The following is a 19558-nucleotide window of genomic DNA, read 5'->3' as shown; positions in this document are numbered from 1 at the left end:
ATGAGTGGGGCCAGGGGGGAAAGTGGGCAGAGCAATAAATGTGGATGTTACGTTTGTACAGTAGGCTAGTTTGTTCGCATGCACATACCCTCTGTCCTCCACCCAGGTAAGCAAGAAGCATTTTCAGAGTTCAAGGACACATTTATCCAGGCAAAGACACTTTAGGAGGGTGCGAATCAGGGCTGGTGAGGGGTATGGTTCAGGAGGGTGTGTTGCCTGGCCAGATAGGGAGGCTTGACAGTCATACCGTATTGGCCTGAATATAAGCCTCCCTTTCCCCCCAAATTCCGACTGTGAAATGTTAAAGTGCGTCTTAAGTTTGCGACCTTACAAAAATGGGCTTTTACGATATCACTGTTGAAACAGACATACGGTAAAACGGAATGGGTGTGAGTGCCTGCGGAATTTTAAGGGAGCGGCTTATATTCGGGTATTGTCTTTTTTTTCCTCCCCCCCCCCCTGTATTTTAAAGGTGCGGCTTATATTCAGGAGTGGCTTATATGCTGGCCAGTACGGTATTTAAGTCAGATTCCCCATACCTGAACCAAATGTGTGCCATTGTGGATATGCACATATCATTTGTTACTTAAACAAGAAATTAGTTTTTAGACAATAAATTACAATGCTTCCAAAGTTTCTCCAGGTATGGTGGGATGGGAAAAGGGGATATTTTTCATGGGCATCTACTATCACGCTAAAAAAATGCAGATATCTGTTGCAATTGTGGTAGCTACACTGCGGAGGACTAGTTACAGCTTTTGCCATGTATCTCCTTGAAATGTTACAGAAAGCTGTAAAATCATGATGGGTGAAAGAGAGGGGCAGAGTGTGGGAATGATAGCTCTACAATACCATATCCAGCTCTTTAAAAAGCCATTGGTCGTGCACAGCCCACAGCCTTTACATTTGTAAGCTTTTTATTTGCAAGGAGAAGGGCTATGCATTTACTTTAAAAGAATGGACTATGAGAATTTGGGTGTGGAGCTAGGTACACCCTGCTCAGGTGTTATTAAAACCTAGATCTATAACACATAAGCAGGGATTTTAGGGATGTGTTGCTAGTTCCACCCACTGCCACCCACGTGCTTCTCCTCTCATAGGCTCCCCACATTTCCCAAGGTTCTACATTGCATGTGATCGTCAGTGAGCACAGAACACAAGAAAATCCTTGCTTGATCAGGCCAAAGACTCATCTAGCCCAGTATCCTGTTCTCACAGTTGTCAGCCAGGTGTCTGTGGCAAGCCTGCAAACAGGACATGGGTGCAGCAGCACTCTTTCTGCTTGTGTTTCCCTGCAACTGGGGTTTAGAAGCATATAGGAGTTTCCCCGCTTCACATAAGGATGAAGCTAATATGCTTGTCTCCCCGCTAATGTGTTCTGTTTCCAGATATGCATGATACTTGAATAGGGCTGCTTTAATGGTAATTTCCATTATTTCTTAAAAAATAGTCTAAATCGTCTTATTTGGACTTGCTTGATCATATGTTGAAAACTAGCTGTACTGACCTTGACAAAGAGATCTTTCAACTGCAGAGGTTCTTAAGGAAATGATGTAGCTTGTGACTGAAAAGCAAAGCATAACACATTAAAATGCTACCTCTTAATATGCTCATCCAGTCCTTTTTCGAGAAATGTAACACACATACTGAAGGCACCAGGCACCAGAAGCTTTGCTCAGAGACTATAGTTCAGCTGTAGGGCATATGCTAGGGATTGAGAAACTGTTTTCAACCTGAAGGTCAGTGGTGCACAGGGCCAGAAGCAAAACGTGGTGGAGCAGTGGTTGTAAATCTTACCTTTGTACAGTAGGTTGCATTACGGTCATGCAAAAATCAGAACTTTTTGCATACCTACAGCCACACAACTCTGCATGCATTACAAGCAGGAGACATTGTCAGGGTTAAAGGGCACATTCTAGAGAGACAAGTGCGCTTAAGGAAGGTGTGGAGAAGAAGAAGAAGAGTTTGGATTTGATATCCCACTTTATCACTACCCTGAGTAGTCTCAAAGCGACTAACAATCTCCTTTCCCTTCCTCCCCCACAACAAACACTCTGTGAGGTGAGTGAGGCTGAGAGACTTCAGAGAAGTGTGACTGGCCCAAGGTCACCCAGCAGCTGCATGTGGAGGAGCGGGGACACGAACCCGGTTCACCAGATTACGAGTCTACCGCTCTTAACCACTACACCACACTGGCTCCATGGAGCATGGCCGTATGGGGACATGGGCCACAGGGAGTGTGTCAAGGCTGGACAAAGAGGCATGGAGGGCTACCTGAGGCTTCCCCACCCTTAGACTATGCTTTCCACGTGGAGGATCCCAGGTTCAATTTATGGGATATTCAGCTAGGCAAGGGACTGCCATTTCCAACTGCCATTTCAGTGCAAGGCATGGATTGGGAATATGTTACTCTCCAGTTCTTGTTGGAATCCATTCCCATTGGCCGCAGCCAGCATGGTTGGGAATTGAGGATGATGCAAGTATTAATGCACTCGAGGGCTGTATTATATTTAAAAAATGGATCAAATTAAAAAGTAACAGGCAAAGAGAGATCTCTCAGATCTGGATGTCTTTTTCTTTTCAGATTTGGCTAGACTGAAATGCTTGCTACTGAAAGGTGCAAGCGAACCTTATAGGTAGGAGATAAGCCATAATTGCTGTCTGTGCTTCTATGGCATATCCATTGTAGAGCCCTTAATGAATTACATCTACATTGGATTTGTATGTGATAAGACGTGCTGTTTGGCAGCATTGCAAACAAGTTTACAAAAGTTGCTGGCTTGCATGCCCATGCCTGTCTGTCTTAGTTTAGACACATTGACAGCCAGAAATAAAAGGATAGAGACTTTTATAATGTACTAAAGCTTCTGCAGGCATGGGAGCACATGAGGAGAAAACAAAATGAAAATCTGTTTTTTATTTCTTCCCCATTTTCTTTTGAAATGATAAACAAAGTTCATTTAACCCCACTGTACATAGTTACAACAAATACACATATATGTACCACTCCCTCAATACGCTGCAGAGATATGAAAAACAATCTCATAGGTTATATAGAAAGTTTCTAGGTTTACATTACAGTGGCCATTTTTTAAGTCCTCTAGGATGGAAGTGAGAAAACCTCATAAAAATCAATGGAGAAATTCAGGATTTTAGTGCAGGTATGATTTGGCAACTGGATGCCCCCCCCCCGCTACCCCGTCCCCCCCAAAGCTGAAAACTAGTAGTAAAGAGAGGCGTTAATTCCCACTCTTTCCCACACAGGTCTTACTTTGCCTTGCGAGACAATGAAAGAAAAAGCAATTGAAAATGGAAAGTGGTCCTGCTTTAGTCTAGCCATTAGAGCTATGTAATCTTCATGCCAGTTAACAGCTCCCCCCTTATTCTGGTGGCAGCCATCTTTGCTTAGGGGAAAGTCTCCACCCTGAAGACTTGAATCAGGGACTTACTGTGTCTTTCAAGATGATTGACCCTTAACTGATGGATTTAAAGTAGTAATTTAAAAAGTAATATATTCATAAAGGCACAATGCATTTTGACAAAAGAAGGAAGGACCCCTGCAATTGTCTTAAATTTAGAATTCCTTTGAAGAGACAAGGAAAAAACAGATATTATGCGAGAGCACAACAATTATTAAGAAGGGAAACTTGTATATTTCAACCATCTTTGTAATGAATCCGTCTGAAATCTGGTCATATGGTACTCAGTGTGTAGATAGATACTCCATGCCAAATTTCAGGCAACTTGGACAAATATTCTGGAATTTATTAATGTTTAGAACATTCCAGTTTTCTCATGATAGATTGCAGTTCAACCTGTTTAATTTAACTGTGCACGCAGTCTTCTTGTGCCTTTGTATTTTTAGGCAGGTTCGGATTATTTATTAGATTAGATGGGAGAAGATAGCCCTCTAAGAACAATAGAATCATAGAATTTTTGAGTTGGAAGGGACCACAAGGGTCATCTAGTCCAACCCCTTGCAGTCTTCTGCCCAGCTTGGGGCTCAAATCAATGACCCTAAGATGTCTCATGCTGTACCGACTGAGCTATCCCAGGGATAATGTACTATAGTTCTGTGTGTCCATGAGGAATGGGAAAGGAAAGGATGACAGGACATGTGTAAGATTGCTGGCTGCTTTTTAAATTATCAATATGACTCCCAGATTAAGAAAGGGTTCTTCATTCCTGATGCTGAGTCTTAACAGTGTTGTTATATAGCCACAAATGCTATAATACTCTCTCTGTTCTGGCATTTCATCACATATCAGGTTAGATTATCTTCCCTAAGCCTGTACTTCACAGGTTACGTGGGTGTGAAAGCTAGATGCTATACACACCAACTTAAGCCATTTCAAACTCTTGGTTAAAAAATCCCTAAATTGTAGGCATTTTCTTTGGCGAGTAAAATGGGAGTGCCAGGAGATTGCACAAAGAAATGGTTAAGTTCTAAGCATTCAGTATCTACCAAATATCAAAGGATGTCATTTTTAACTTGATCAGGCGAATACTGTGTGCATGTAACATGATTTTCAACTTTTGTTTCATTTTGAACTTGGGACTAATTTGTCATCCTGTGGAATCATCTTAGATCTGCGGTGTGACTCCATAGTGCCGCTATTTTTGGACAGTACCTTTCATCAGAATCCCCCTTCTGCAGAGCTATCAGAAACTTCAGTGAGCTAAATGAAGTTAGAAGCACATAGGCAGGGGCAGTTAAAAAATGTTTGGAAATTCTAGGCACCAACATAACTACATAGCACAACATTTGTCTGTTGGGGCAGTAAAAAGAGAAAGGCAATGTTAAGGTCGTTAAGAGTCCTGCTGGGTCACACGGCAAGGAGGGCATGAAGGCAATACCTGTTCCCCACCCCTGTGGTATGTATGCCCTCTTGCAACTTGGTATATTGTTTCTACACCTGGAAGTTCACTTGCGCTACAGGCAGTAAGTAGCTTGGTAATGGGCTGGTCCTCCATGAATCCATCTAAGCCAGAGGCCGTGACCACATCTTGAGGGCAAATTCCAAAGGTTTATATACATTACATGAATAAGTACTTGTTTCTCTCTGTCCGGAACCTACTGCCCATCAATCTCATTTACTTCCCATGTGTTCCAGTATTATGAAAGATGGAGAAAGATTTATCTCTCCCCATATTCTCTATATCATTAATTATTTGATACATTTCTTGAGTGTTCCTTCTTGCCCTTGCTTGTCTTTCTTCCCTAAACTAAAAAGCCCCCAGTGCTTTAGTGTTTCTTCTTAGCAAAGCCATTTTTCAGCTCTACACTGTCCATTTTGGGAAATGGGGTGACTCCAGTGGTACATGGTTTTCCCAATCTGACTGCACCATAGATTTATATTGGGGCATTATGATACTAAGTGTTATATTTTCAGACTTTTCCCTAATGATGCCTAGATACTTTGCCTCTTTTACTGCCCCACAGCTGGTGCTATCATTGCGTTATCCATTTGAACCCAAATATCTCTTTCCCAGTTCAGATGTCTTCAGTTAGTGTAAATCTAAAAAATGTGATTATTTGCCCAATTGTGTATCAACTTACTGTTTAAGTTGATACAATTGGATTCTTGCAAACCTGACTCAAAGAAAAACAGGGAAAGGCAGACTGGGTACATTAGCTCACTTTAGAGTGATTGGGCTACTGGAAATGACTATGGGGCCAAAGAGTGTATTTGTATAATACTTACAATGTGCTCTGGGCAAAATCACATGTGTGGTTTAGCCCTTCATAAGCGGGTGGCACTGTGTCCTTTTTAAGGTTGCAAGTCATGAAAATGAAAATCGGGATATTGGTTTCCTTAACACAGTTGTTGAATCTTTCCCAGTTTTTAACCCTGCATTTTTTCATATTAGGGTATTGGACGGTGCATTAGAATTCTATAGGTAGTAATAATTGACCTAATGGAGATTAGACTGTTGAGACTTTGCCAGAGCTTCCATTAAATTGAAAGTGTCTGCTGTTCTGATGAGTAAGGTGGTTTGTTTGCGTAATATGTTGATGGCTAGTTTTCTCTGATGCTTTCAAAAATCCCAGCCTTTCCTTTCCTCCTTTCCTATTTTATTTTGTATCTCTTCCCTCACGTACAATGCTCTGTTCTGATTTTTATTTTGACAAACTCCTCTTGGCTTCCACTTGCGAAAGACATTTGATTCTAACTGGTTTCCCAAGTTCAGTTTGTCGGCACCTCATGTTCCAAATAATAAAGAATTTTTAGTTGCTTGAGCTGCTGAGACCGATCTTGTTAGGGCACAGAGCCTGTAGCATATTAGTTTATCTGATGTAGATAGTATCCTGCCCAGTGTACTTTAACCTTTGCACCAGTTTCTCATTCTCAGCTGGGAGCTTCAAAATGAGCTTGAACCTATTACCATGACCTGTTTATTTTTTCCATGATGTTTCTTAAGATGATTGCTTTAACAATCTGACCAAGTGGGCTCTGGCAAACGAAAGCTTATGCCACAATTTGTGTAAGTCTTTAAGGTTCCTTATTCCTTGTTCGTTCTGCTTTAAGACCCTTACCTGGTGATTCTGTGCGGAGCCAGGCATGTTTGCTTTTCCTCTGCTGCCTTTCTTCTGGCCAGCTCTTCAGATTACTGATTCATTTTGTCCTATATCTCTGAAAACGGCTCATAATTGGGTAGTGGGGTGAATTGTGACATCAGTAAGTAAGCTGCTAATCACTGGGATACCCCCACCCACCTTTTTCTCATGTTTCCATCTTGTGGATTTATTGGTTGCAGTGCTTCTGTAATGATTTATGGGTGCCCTACTTAAGATTGTACTTCCTGAAAATCAAGTTTCCGTTTAGTTGCTTTAAAGTGACACAGCTAGAACCAATATTGGTATTTTAAAATTAGAGGCTAACCTTTCCCAAATAACTTTGATCTGAATCTTAGCTTCATAAGAAGAAGACAGCTGTCATTTCAGGGAGGCTTCCTCCAGTGCTTTAATGTATGGAGTCCAAGTTGTTCATATGAGCTTTTCCAACCCCTTCCCATGCTACCGTGTGGGCTTTTACATTACCTAACATTCCTTTTCTTTCTCTCTCTCTCTCCATTTAACTCCCCTGTTCTATTTTTATGTCTGTGTTCCTTCAGACTTGCCCTTCCAAAGCAGTGACCTCTCCTCCTTTCATGTCTCTGAGTATTTACATCTTTCTACCATTCCAAGTCTCCACAGAAACACTATTTCTTACTGCATTGTACTAAATTCATGAGAACCTTTTTGGGTTAGTGGGGGTATAAACTTTACTAAATTGACTTGTGTGTTCAACAATGTGAATATATATATTTTCTGACAAGGCTGCAGCCTGCTTTTAAGTAGCAAAACAAGGGGAACTATCTGTGAAGCATAATGTGAATGTACACTGCCATGTAAATAATGAGTAATGCACAGCTGCAGATGAGGACCCCCTGAGATTTGTAATGCTCTGACAGAGTTGCTGGGATGACCTTCGGGGCTTGAAAATCTGAACTGATAGACAAGATCTGTCACGCTGGCATCTGATCAGACAGCCATGAGTTAGCTGAAAAGATTGCACAGTGTTGTTTGTTTGTCTTGTGGACTTGCCTGCACTAGGGAAACAGCATTGTTACTGATCTGCTTACTTGGTGGCTTCAGACACCTGTTCTAGAGATAAGAAATCCTTGGTGCTGTTTCCTCCAGTATGGACTTAGCAACAAGTACTGTACATGGACGACCCACTTCCCAAAGGCAAGAGACTGAGGCTGAATAGTGAACATCAATTGGACTTAGAACCAGATCCTATGCATTTTTACTTTAAAAGTAAATGTGTTTCAGGCTGCAGCCTTGGACTAAGTAGTGATTAGTGAGGCACTCTCAGCCATTCAGTGCTGTGGAAATTGGCCGTTGCTCCTGGAGGAAAGTTGTAGCTGCCTTGGGTTCTTCTTGGGAAGAAAGGCAGGATATAAATATAAGAAATAAATAGAAGATCCAAACTACCTAGTGAGCAAGTAAGTGGGTGATCTGACTTCATGATTTTGGAAGCTCATAAGCTTTTGGAATTATGGTTGAAGCCAACCTTTAAGTTACTATGGTGCTGAACTACAATTCTCTTAGAAATTATACTACGTAATGGTAACTATAAATGCTGCACATTGTCTTCATGGGTTACCCTGAGCATTATCCAATTTGTTCTCATCACTCTGAAAAAAACTGAGTCTTACCAGCTTGTGGTCTCGTACAATACACCTTCTTTATTTCTTTTTCAACTTTCAACCAAATAAAAATAACAAAAATGTGCATATTTATTTGAGCAAGTGGCTTAGGACCCTGCAGAAAGCCCCAGCACACTTGAAGGGCACCCTAAACAACCTAACTCTCCAGGTAATGAGGACACCTTATTAATTAATTAATTAGCTAATTAGTTAGTTAGTTAATTAAATGTATGTACCACCTTTATCTTCCAAGAAGCTCAAGATGGTGTACATAGTTCTCCTCCTCCACATTTCAGCCTCACAAGAACCCTGTGACGTAGTTTATGGTAAGTGATGGTGACTGGCCCAAGGTCACACAGCGAGCTTCATGGCTGAGTGAGGATTTGAACCCTGGTGTCCCAAGTCATAGTCCAATACTCTTACACCACACTGACTCTCTTGGAGCCCCTGATGAGCTGCTGCACCACACATAAAATGGACCCAGGCTCTTTCCCCTTCATGCCGAACTCCCATGAACTAAGATGAAGGCAAGCCCTGTGGTAGGTAATGAATTGACAAAGGAGTGATTACAAGGTAGCTTCAGAAGGACGAGCCTACTCAGGAGGAGGCATCAGGTGTATAATGCAGTCAGCTGCTGATCAGGAAGGAGTTTATTTATCTGTACTAGCATCTCAATCTCTGACTGACCTTTGCTGGTACAACAGCTCCCAAAGATCTCTCTTTCTCTATGTACTTTGCCTTGGCTCCTGTTGGTCAACAACTCCAGCTCATGTGCCTGACCTTGCCTGGACTCACCTCTTCTGGGAGTTGCCTTTGTGCTGGTGCCCTGTGCCATAGTTCCAACTGTGGGATGCAATCAAATTGGTTGGGCCTATTTATAAGATGTGGAAAATTCCATTCCTTCTCTTCCATGTCTTAAATGCTTGGGATTTCAACAGAATAGTTTCATGGGGGATGGGTGTGTTTCTCTTTAACCATACCATATGCCTGGAGAACATTGTTTAACAACATGCAAAGTCCTAGTCTCCAAGAGAAGGTGACAGCATCCTGTTTCTTGAAGAAGAACTTTTAGGAACCGAGAGGCTAAGAGCTGACCTGGAGTATCATCCTTAGAATTCGTTCTTGTTATTATGAATGGCAGTTTAGCTTTATCACTAGCTGACATTCTTTTCAGTCTCTCTGCAGGAACTAAATTTGAATAATCTCTTCTGAATGTGAAATGTGTTTCCTTAGTACAACTTCAGATTTTAGCTTTTGAAAAATATACGATACAATTGAAAGGGCTGCTTCACACATTAGCAGTGAACTACTTAGAACTAAGTTCCACTGAGTTGCTCCCAAGTAAACATGCATAAAACAGCAGCCTAAATGTTCTGTGTACACACACAAAAATGTGGTGTGTGCACTAGAAAGGTGAAACTGTCTGTTCTTTTCCACTGCCTGTACACAGGGTGATAAATGTTCATCTGCCACACGTAATATGTGCTGCAGCCTTTGGAGTTGCAAAGTTTGAGAGGTTTCATTCCGTGAGCTGCAGGCATGTACTGCTATTGTGTGTGATATGTTTCAGGAGTGAATGCTGTAACTGAGTTCTAGTTCAGATCAAGTCCTGAAACTGCTGCTTCATTGAGCCATTTTGAAGTGGCCTTCGGTTATCTCAACACTTCACACTGCTCAGTTCAGAATTTAAAACATGCCTTAGATAGCAAGTCAACGAGGGTTGTTGACTGTTGTGCCAAAGTAAGTGGAAGCATACAAGACTCTTAACTTGGTCATGAGGATGTAGACGCATGCTTCTCATCTACAGACACTAACTAACCCATTCTGGGCAGGGCAGGAGGAGTTGGGTATGTAAAAGGGGCTAGAAACAGACCTTGAGCACTAAGGCTTACTACCTTCTGCTTAAAAACATGTTTCACTTTCTAGCTGAGAGGAAATGAGTCTTTGTTTATGGGATTGTTCCGCTTTTCTATGCTTTTTCTTCAGAGACCCTTCAAAGGTAGGTTTCAGAGACTGATAGGAGAGCTACTTTCTAAGTGGTGCACGTTGGCCAGACATGTGAGCCATTTGTTTCAGAACTGCAAATTGATTGTGAACTGTTTGCTTGTTCTAGGCTTCTCAGCACTGAGTAGGGAGTGTAGCTCCTCATTTTAAGCACTTTAATTTCAGAGAGAGAGCTAGTTCACGTGATTTGATTTTGATGCAGGCTAGGCAGCAGGGTTTAGCAACTGGAACTGCCACAAATAAGTAGTTTTGTGTTGCAAAATCATGGTGTTGTGGGCTCTGTTCCCTATCCTCACAGTGCTCTGCAGAGATCTAATACTGCATTTCCTGCCTGTGATATAAATAAGTTGTACTGTTTTAGAACAGAGCTGTTTTGTAAGGTTCATTGCATTAGATCAATGGGTTTTAAAATGTGAGATATGGACAGTTGCCAAGGGAAGCACGAAAGTTCCCCTGATCTCTTCTTCTCGCACCCCTGACTGTTCCTCTCTCAGGACCAGTGGCAGAGTTATCTCACTCCCTCATCACTCCCAGTTAGGTGCAAGTCCTCCCCACTCTTCACACTAAGCTTGGGGCATCAGCACAGCAAAGCAACTTGTTTTTCCCCCATTATAAGTTTGGTTTTCTACAGATAGATAAGCATCAACTGGGCCAGTGGGCTGTGCTCCTTTTCTTTTCTGGAGCTTCAGTCCACTTTTCTTGGACCTGAAGTAAACAACCTATCTTGTTTTTGCCTGTTACAGTTACAGATAGGTAGCCGTGTTGGTCTGCCATAGTCAAAATAAAAAAATTCCTTCCAGTAGCACCTTAAAGACCAACTAAGTTAGTTCTTGGTATGAGCTTTCGTGTGCATGCACACTTCTTCAGATACTTCAGATACGTATCTGAAGAAGTGTGCATGCACACGAAAGCTCATACCAAGAACTAACTTAGTTGGTCTTTAAGGTGCTACTGGAAGGAATTTTTTTATTTTGCCTGTTACAGTTGGGGATGCTTAAAGGACAGTTTGCCAGTCTTGAGATTTTTCTTACGGCAGTTTTTGAAAATCTGTTTTAGACTGGCCAAATCTTATTTGCTTGTGGTTACTTCCTGTTTTGCACTCCTATCCTCTCCTGCAGGGGCAAGTTAACAGGAAAAGGGGTAGGATGAGTATTTTGGTGCGTGCAGGAAGTACCCTCTTCTCCCTACCTGACCTCAGGAAAAAACAATAGCATTACACATTTGCTGAGATTTTGTGTTTACAGGGTAAACAGAAGCAGAACCTAAGCAGAGAGTCTTGTGTTTCCCACCACTTCAGGGAGGCCGCAGTGCATTAACTCTTTTAAGTGGTGCTTAAGCTAAATGTTTCTCCTGTAGATGCTGGATAAAAATGACTTTCTTTTCTTCAGATAGTGGGTATTTAACTAAGAAGTGCTCTTGAACAGTAGCACAGAATTATAGCGGTTTCATTTGTAGTGTGAATGTCAAGCAGGATAGCGCTACTTCTTCCTTGCATTTAAAATCAAAGTTTGGGACACATTAACATTCCTGGAGGTGACTTTCATAGCCAGTGCATTTTCTTCTGATACATACTGTTGTTTGCCTACCTTGCTGGTACATAATTACGGTAAATTAATATAGTATTAGCAAAAGTAATGCTTTTGCTGAACCAGAGGAAGCTGGAACATAATGGGTAACGTTCAACTAACTTTTCCTGTCAAGGATTTCTTCTTGCACATTGGGACCTTCTCCCTCTTCCCCCTCCCACACTGTATGCCTTGTACCCTCCTCAAATTTTTCAGGAGTGTTCAGGGAACCCCTGGAACAAATCGAGGGGGTGCATGGGAGAAGGTTCCATTGTGCAATTAGAAATCGTTGCACTGATGTAAGGATTCAGTGTAGTGCCATGTTGGATAGAATCTCTTGTGTTCCATGTCATTTGGGTTGATTGAAGACAGACAGACATAGATGCTGTTACAAGCACATTCACTGTGATCAGCAACCAGTCACTCACTCAGCAAAGAATATGTGGGTTTTTTGTGTTTTTTGTTGTTGTTGGGGGGTTTTTTTGTTAGACATTGATGGCTAGAAATATTTCCTCTAGCCTTTTGGAAAGAGACTTTCTTCAGCAAGTGGGAAGGGCAAAGAAAGAATCTGGTGAAAAACACCAGAGACAACAATGGAATGAAGCTTTTTGTCGTATACAAGATGGACAAGAGTAATGGACAAGAGTAGTGTGTATTTTTATCACACACACACACACACACACACATATTGCCAACTCATTAAAAACCACAGCGATGTACAACAGAATCATGAAAACATTGTAAAATTATAAAGAAAACAAAATATGGAAGAAATGACCAACACTCGGTAAAAATTATTCTCTAAAAGTTTTTGACGAAAGTGTTTCCAAAACTGGTGGCTGTCTGATTTCAATAAAAGCATTGTTCCAAATTACTAGTCTCACTACTTCAGAAGGAAAAACCAGGCTGCAGAATTCTATATTAGCTGCAGTTTCCAAATCAGCCTCATGGGTAGCCCATGCATTCCAATAGTCCAATTCAGCAGTTCCCAAAGCTTGAACTGGGATACCAAGAGACTTTTTTTTGTATTTTCCCTAATGCTTGCACCACTATGGCCGATCTATGTCCATATGTAAAATGGTCAATTTCATTGACTAAATCATCAAAACTAACATGATTAAATCTTAATATCCTGTTCCAGAATTATTATGTAGTAAAAGAGAAAAGATGGTCAAAGGAATATCTATCTTCCTCCACATTGCAATAAGCATTTTATAGGAGCCAGATTTTAATACCATAGCCACCTGATTTATGATATACATGCCTGATTACTCTGCTGAGGCAGCCACTGATTCACACACTCATTCATCTTTACTATATTTTCGGTCTGTAATTCGTCAATCTTTTCATCATGGATTTTGCTTAATTCGTATGTTGCCGTAATTTCTGTTAAAAGAGTCAAGCCTCTGAACTACAACTTGCGGCAATTCACATGCACCTTTACAAATTGTGGCAAGGTAGTTCTATGTTGATGTAATTTGAGAAAAAGTACTAGACGCCACGTTCTGTGCCAACCAACACTTTAAAAATATTGGCAGTTTGCGCCACTATGAGATGTGTTGCTCTGTTTCGCCCTTGAAATGAGTAACGTTTCTGATTCTTTTATGCTATTTCAATTATTCACACACCCTGTGAACGCAGTTCTAAAGGAAGGCACTTTGATGTAGGATTCTAAATGAAAAATAGGTCATTATATTTAGTAAATGCTTCAGTTCAGCTTGCATCTAGGACAGGTTCTGTGTTTTGCACATGAAATAGGCACCCAGCAGTGCTGACTTGCTTAGTGAGGCTGTGCCTAGTAGAATATCTCTGTGCCCTTAGCTGTATGGGATATGCTGATTTTGGATTTTTATAGGTCTTTTAGAGTTTCTATAGGTTTTAAAATATTTATTCCTGGCGTTTAGGCAGGCAGGGCTGCTTTTCTCCCAAGTGACCACGGAGAAGCATTGCTTTACCTTGACAACTTCCCAGTGCAGCATGGCATTCATTGAATGGTAGATTTTCCAGCTTGATTGTTTGATGTACTTTAACCAGGGCTGGAAATATCACTTCAGAGTTACATCAACCCAACTTGGTTGGCCAGTTATAGGATCTGACTGGGATTAGGAACCCAGAAGTGGAACTCTCCTTTTTGATTGGGCAAGTCTCATAGGCAGATCAGGGATTGTTCTTCCACTCTTTGGTAATTCTGTGCTGGCATGTCAGGGTTTCATTCTGTCCTCTTCTGTTGAGTGTCCATGTGGACCTGCTGGAAGAGATTGCCAAAAGGATGGCAGTAACATGTCAGTATACTTGCATTACACAGCAGTATGCTTCTTTAACAGCGGATTCACTTAGGAACAGTGTCTTGGCTGCCCATGTTGGGCTGAAGAACAGACTATATATAGAATAGATGGTGGAGCTGATGCTAACTGGGAATCCAGTGTCTAAAGGGAGGAGGGAGTCTGGTGTAGGTGCTGTGGCCCATTCATTAGTGGCCCAGGCACACTCTTTAAATTGGGGGTAACCAATGCAGAAGGCCTTCCCTGGTTCTTCCAGGCACCATGGCGCCTACGACTGCCAGCTTGGTAACCCTCAATATTTGGGGGTGGGGGGGGCAGGGTTGAGCTGGGAGGGCCTGCTGCCTTGGATTTGGTTGGTCTGCAAGGATTGTGGAGGGGGGAGAAATGGTAGGAATGACTTCCTTGCTTGCCTAGTGGCCCATCCTCTTTGCTTCTTTGTTGCCTACCTGGAACTGGCAGAATAAAAATAATAATTTCAATAATAATGATATTCTTATTTACCGGTATACCCTGCCCATCTGGGTGGGTTTTCCCAGCCACTCTGGGTGGCTTACAGAAGGCACTTGCTTCACCCCATGAAAGGACTGTGTGTTTTAAGAATTACACAGTTGGGCACAGAGATGGATATATATGTGTCTAGTGTCTGAGCGGGGAGGTATATTTGAATGTGTGGTTTGTGTGAGGGAGAAATGCACTTAGGCAGAGAGAGGGAGGGAGAGGTGTGTGAGAGAGACAGAGACAGAGACAGCAGCTTTTTACTATTTGCATCTAGTGAACTTTATTAAGCTAAGATATGAAGGGTGTTCAGATGTTACATTCAACAAGTGTATGATCTGTTTACACAAAGATTTGATATGTACACTTCTACAGACCTTCACATATAACATTTAATGAGTGCACAGCCTATACAGATTAGTTGAGCTGTATAGGTGGCGCTGTGGGTTAAACCACAGAGCCTAGGACTTGCCGATCAGAAGGTTGGGGGTTCGAATCCTCGCGATGGGGTGAGCTCCCGTTGCTCGGTCCCTGCTCCTGCCAACATAGCAATTTGAAAGCACCTCAAAGTGCAAGTAGATAAATAGGTACCGCTCCGGCGGGAAGGTAAATGGTGTTTCCGTGCGCTGCTCTGGCTTGCCAGAAGCGGCTTAGTCATGCTGGCCACATGACCCAGAAGCTGTACGCCGGCTCCCTCAGCCAATAAAGCGAGATGAGCGCCGTAACCCCAGAGTCGGTCACGACTGGACCTAATGGTCAGGGGTCCCTTTACCTTTACCTTTATCAATTAGGAAGTGCATATGCTTGCACAAACACTTGCATGTATGTAAAGATTGCTTGCATCTGTGTTCAGTGCAACATGTAAACAAGCCTATGGTCTTCTGAACCATGGCAGGGTTTCAGAGCTTTCTTTTAGATTTTTGGAATTGCACCAAATATTCCATTTTCCAATGAGGGTTATAATTTATAATGTGCATTTAGAGGTTCCAAGAACAGTGTGTTTGGAAATGAACACAACTCTTTCCTTAATTACTATTGCCCAGTGATGGATTTGCTTAACTCCATTCTGTTAAGCCTGTTCTTTTTAGCCTTAGTTAAGAACAATGTTCATAGTGAAAAGTTGTCCAAGAGCCCAGACGTAATCTTGGGGGAAATTAGAAACCTTAAGTGTGTTGAGTAATTTAATCTTAATGTTGAAGCTTTATAAATGAGAGGTGCCGCGTAATTTTAATGCAGATTCAAAGTGGTTTCTGTGTCAGTAATGCTGGAATTGGCTCCCCTTAATCTGCGTAGTAGGTGTAAAGCGTCTCAGTTCTGAATCCACACTGCAAAGACAAGGAGAAGACCAAGCACTTGCAGCAGTCTCTGTTTCAGAGTCATTTGACATTAATGCTGACTTAGAGTCAGCTTCTAAAAATAAAGTTATTGGAAGAAGGTTTAGGGTGCAAATATGAAATTGCAGAACTTCTACGTGAAATGTTTTCATTGTCATTATTACTCTTTTTCTGATGGACTTTGTTCTTATATTTGTCACAGTGACCACATGGAAAATATATCGGGCTATTTAATGAAATACACAAATCTTGTCACAGGCTGGCAGTACCGGTAAGTACGGTTTCTTAAAAATTCACTGTATTACCTAATGATGAAATGAAGTTGTCTTAATCAGTAGGCAGGGATTTGTTTTAAAATGTTGGAAATAGTCAAGGGCTGCTTTTGTTCTGTTTTAGAAAAGGATAAGCAAACTACAGATAAAGGCAGAAGTGTTGCATCAGTAATCTCTTATTTTTGTGCCAGGCATTGATTGCCTGAGCTGTAAATGCCCTCATTCGACTAGTAGGTTTTGTGTGTTTCTGAGGGAAAACTCTGCTATGAAACACATTCGAAAAACCCAGAGCACAGTTAATATTTGGGAGTAAAGTGCAAATAATGAGGCATGCTTTGCTTTCAAATGTTATATTGTACAGTACATTTGAAAAGCATAGTGTTTACAAGAGAAAATACTGCATCCCTGTTGAATATTACTGATGGTATTCTGAGATACTTCTTGGAGAATATTTAGCATACCTAGTATTTGGAGACATTTGAAAAAGGTTTGAAATGCTTGTTTTTCACAAATCTAAAGAGGCTTTGAGGAATTCAAATTTTGCTGTTGCTCCCAACCCCTGCAGTCTTTCCTTCTACCCCGAAAGCTCAATGTTATTTAGATTTGACAGATTTGGGTATGCCCCTCCTTATCCCCCCCCCCCCCCGCTCTCTGAAGTATGCACTATGTTTTGGTTCAGGTTAATCACATCAGTATATTTTAAAAGCCTGTTAAATTCGCTTGGACTTTAGAGCTGGTTAAGGGGAAGAATTAAAAAGTGAACCAAGCACTTCACCTTCCTTTACTCTCCTAATGCCTTAGTTGTTGTTTCATTGTGTGTTTTGAGCTAAGGGAACAGCATTTCACAATTTCCTCTAAATATGTGCTGTATCAATTTGCTTCTCCCATCTTTATTGCCTGTGCAGTTTGAACTTGAACTCTCAATGTGTCAACAACTAGGTTTCGTTGCACTGAGGTTTCCCAAATACACATTTTGTTATTGGTACTACATAGTGATTAAACTAACCCCATAGGAAACCACTGCATTTTTATTGTCTTATAAACAGGCGGTGATGAAGCAGCAGTAGCACAATTTCATCTTTTAATAACGGAAATGGTAGTATATAATTATCATTAGTGTTATTTGGTGTGTGTGTGAGCCATCAGAGTGCCACAAAAGTCCTTCACAAAAAATTATCCCACTTCCCCAGCCCTGATGTCTAGGACAACTTAGCAAGTTTTAAAAATGATGTACACATAATTTACAAGTACAGCAACAGAAGTATGTATACCCTTTGGACCAAGCCACGCATGATATGTGACTGGATCTACCAATCTTTTTTTAGAAACAGCAGCAACCCGTTTTTTTTAAACACAGGCATAGAACTCTGAATTTGGTCAGAGCATCAGTGCTGGGGAGGAGTCCCTAAGCCCTGTTCCCTAATCTGGATGATTCTACCCTAAATTGCTGCTGTGTTTCCCTCCCCCTATAAAGTACTTAGCAAATATATTGGCTGCAATGCACAATAACCAGTGACTGAGCCATACATCAGAAAAGACCTGTGTAAACAGAAGAGTCTTAAGCAGGAATCTGAAACAAAGCACCAATTGTTATTGCTTAATAGTAATAGGGAAGGAGTTCCACAACCTATGCACAGACAGTTTAAAGGACTTCTATCTTTTGGAAGCAAGGCAAACATCATGTGGCATTCTTAAATGTTCCTTTCTGGCTAAATAAAAATATTGGGCAGAGGGTCTTAAACCTGCTCTCTGCACCCTGCAGATGAGTATTGGAGATAATACAGTGCAGTCCCTCCTGTACTCATTTCACAGAGTAATCCAAGAGGATGCCATTGTCAGTACTATAAAAAACCATAGAAGGAGAATGATCATACTTTCTGTGTCCTGCTCTTAATAAAGGCAATCCTTTGAATGACCCAAGGGTGATTCATCCCATAACCAGGCCTGAACCTAGACGGGGAAGGGTCTAGAAAATTGGTATCCTCTAGGCATGCCTGCAGTTGCTCCACCATGATTCCACCATGACTTTCCTCCTCTGGAAAGGAAGCTGCCCTATATCAAAGGTCCAGGGTAGGCTGCTTGAGGAGTGGCTACACCTCTGCTGCCTTGAGGACAGCAGGGACCCTCCCCAATGCAGAAATGTGTTAACTACATTCTGAACCCACCCAGTCACACCCTTTCTCCTAGTTTTTATTAGCCAAGAAGAGCAGGGGTCAAGAGAGCATTGCTGCGTGTTCCCTGTCAGTGCCACCAGGCTGCAGCAGCAGGTTAGACATGGCAACGGACACCTCAACAGAGATGTCCTTCGGGCATCAAGTGAGTTTGTCCTCAAAAGTACAAAGCAAAATGGTCACAAAGGGCTTCCAAGGATACTACAGGTCCACCCGCAACAGCAGTTGTGATCAAACTTCAGGCCACATTAGAAAACTCAGTTGGACATTTACTGGAAGGTGCAGTGCATCTGATAAAGTTTTGCCATCTACACTACTGCATAGTCGGCATGGTTGTGCACTCTAACTAGTGTTTGATCAGCTTCAGGATGAGACACGTGCCTTTTGCATTCTAGTCATTATCCAGCCTGCTTCATCTTCTATGCTCCTTAGAGTACCATGGGGCTGCCTAGACTCTGCAGCACCTGAGAGGACACTCAGGGTCAATTGTGTGTTACCTCACTTTTTCTAAATGTGATGAAATCTTCAACAGGTTCATCTGTGGGAAATCCCCCAGATATCATTCAGGAATCCCTTGGATTCCATAAATCTCAGGGGTAGGCTATCCCTCTTGGTCCTCCATCCCTGTAGGGAGACACTGGCACCAGAAGTCCGCACTTTCCCAGTAAGTGGTCTGTCCGTGACACAGGGGTATTGTGGAATCCCCTCCTTTCAGACTGCTCCTCCCATTGTTCAGAGCAAAAACCACATTCAGGGTATGCTCTGTTCTGTGCGGTCTGTTGTGGCGTTCCCATCATAGCCATGGAGGCTAGGAAATGCCAAGCTGGACTGACAGTAGACCCCACATGAAAATTGAAATTGCCTAGAATAATTGTCCTTGTTCTTCCAAAATCTTGCCAGAGACCACTTCAGCCAGTTCAGTCACTGAGGTTACTGAGCAGCAAAGGGGGATGGCACAGCAGTGGTATTCCTAGTTTGTTTTTATGGCCCAGCACCAGATGCAGACCCTCTAAGCCAGTTCCAAGTTCAAGAGGTTTTCTGGTGACGAGAGAGTATTCTGATGAACTTTGGTGACCTAATCCCCCAACATTCAGGCCTAACAGTGTTCTGCTCTGAAAAGCCTCACCACCCCCACATCAAAAACATTAGCCTCGGTAGCAGCGCAGAGTCACGTACAAGGGGAGAAATAATATTTTTCTAAGGACAAAATGTCCACGCACATGTACAATTACTTTGTGG

General features: G+C 41.9%; 2 protein-coding genes across 6 annotated transcripts in view; one reads left to right on the top strand and one right to left on the bottom strand.

Annotated features, from left to right (window-relative positions):
• Positions 1-6646, bottom strand: part of LOC309539434 (glycerol-3-phosphate dehydrogenase 1-like protein) — a 30826-nt gene extending 24180 nt beyond the window's left edge. For all 3 annotated transcript variants that reach the window (XM_082235695.1, XM_082235694.1, XM_082235696.1), the window contains exons 1-2: positions 6539-6646; positions 1508-1564 (exon numbers count right to left, since the gene is read on the bottom strand). The gene's annotated coding sequence lies outside the window, so the exon portion shown is untranslated. The remainder of the gene's footprint in view (positions 1-1507; positions 1565-6538) is intronic.
• Positions 1-19558, top strand: part of OSBPL11 (oxysterol binding protein like 11) — a 43335-nt gene that overhangs the window by 3978 nt on the left and 19799 nt on the right. Inside the window, exons 1-2 of one of the 3 annotated variants that reach the window (XM_082235323.1) lie at positions 6422-6486; positions 16079-16147. In XM_082235323.1, the coding sequence (XP_082091449.1) occupies positions 6473-6486; positions 16079-16147 (83 nt within the window). In that variant the 5' untranslated portion in view covers positions 6422-6472. Of the gene's footprint in view, positions 1-6421; positions 6487-10041; positions 10196-16078; positions 16148-19558 lie in introns of those variants that run through there. The other 2 variants (XM_082235324.1, XM_082235322.1) reach the window with 2 other exon arrangements.

This window comes from Podarcis vaucheri (genome assembly GCF_965113315.1).
Source record: "Podarcis vaucheri genome assembly, chromosome: 1".
NCBI lineage: Eukaryota > Metazoa > Chordata > Lepidosauria > Squamata > Lacertidae > Podarcis > Podarcis vaucheri.
The sequence above is the reverse complement of the archived record's forward strand: the minus strand, read 5'-3'. Positions and strand labels throughout refer to the sequence as shown.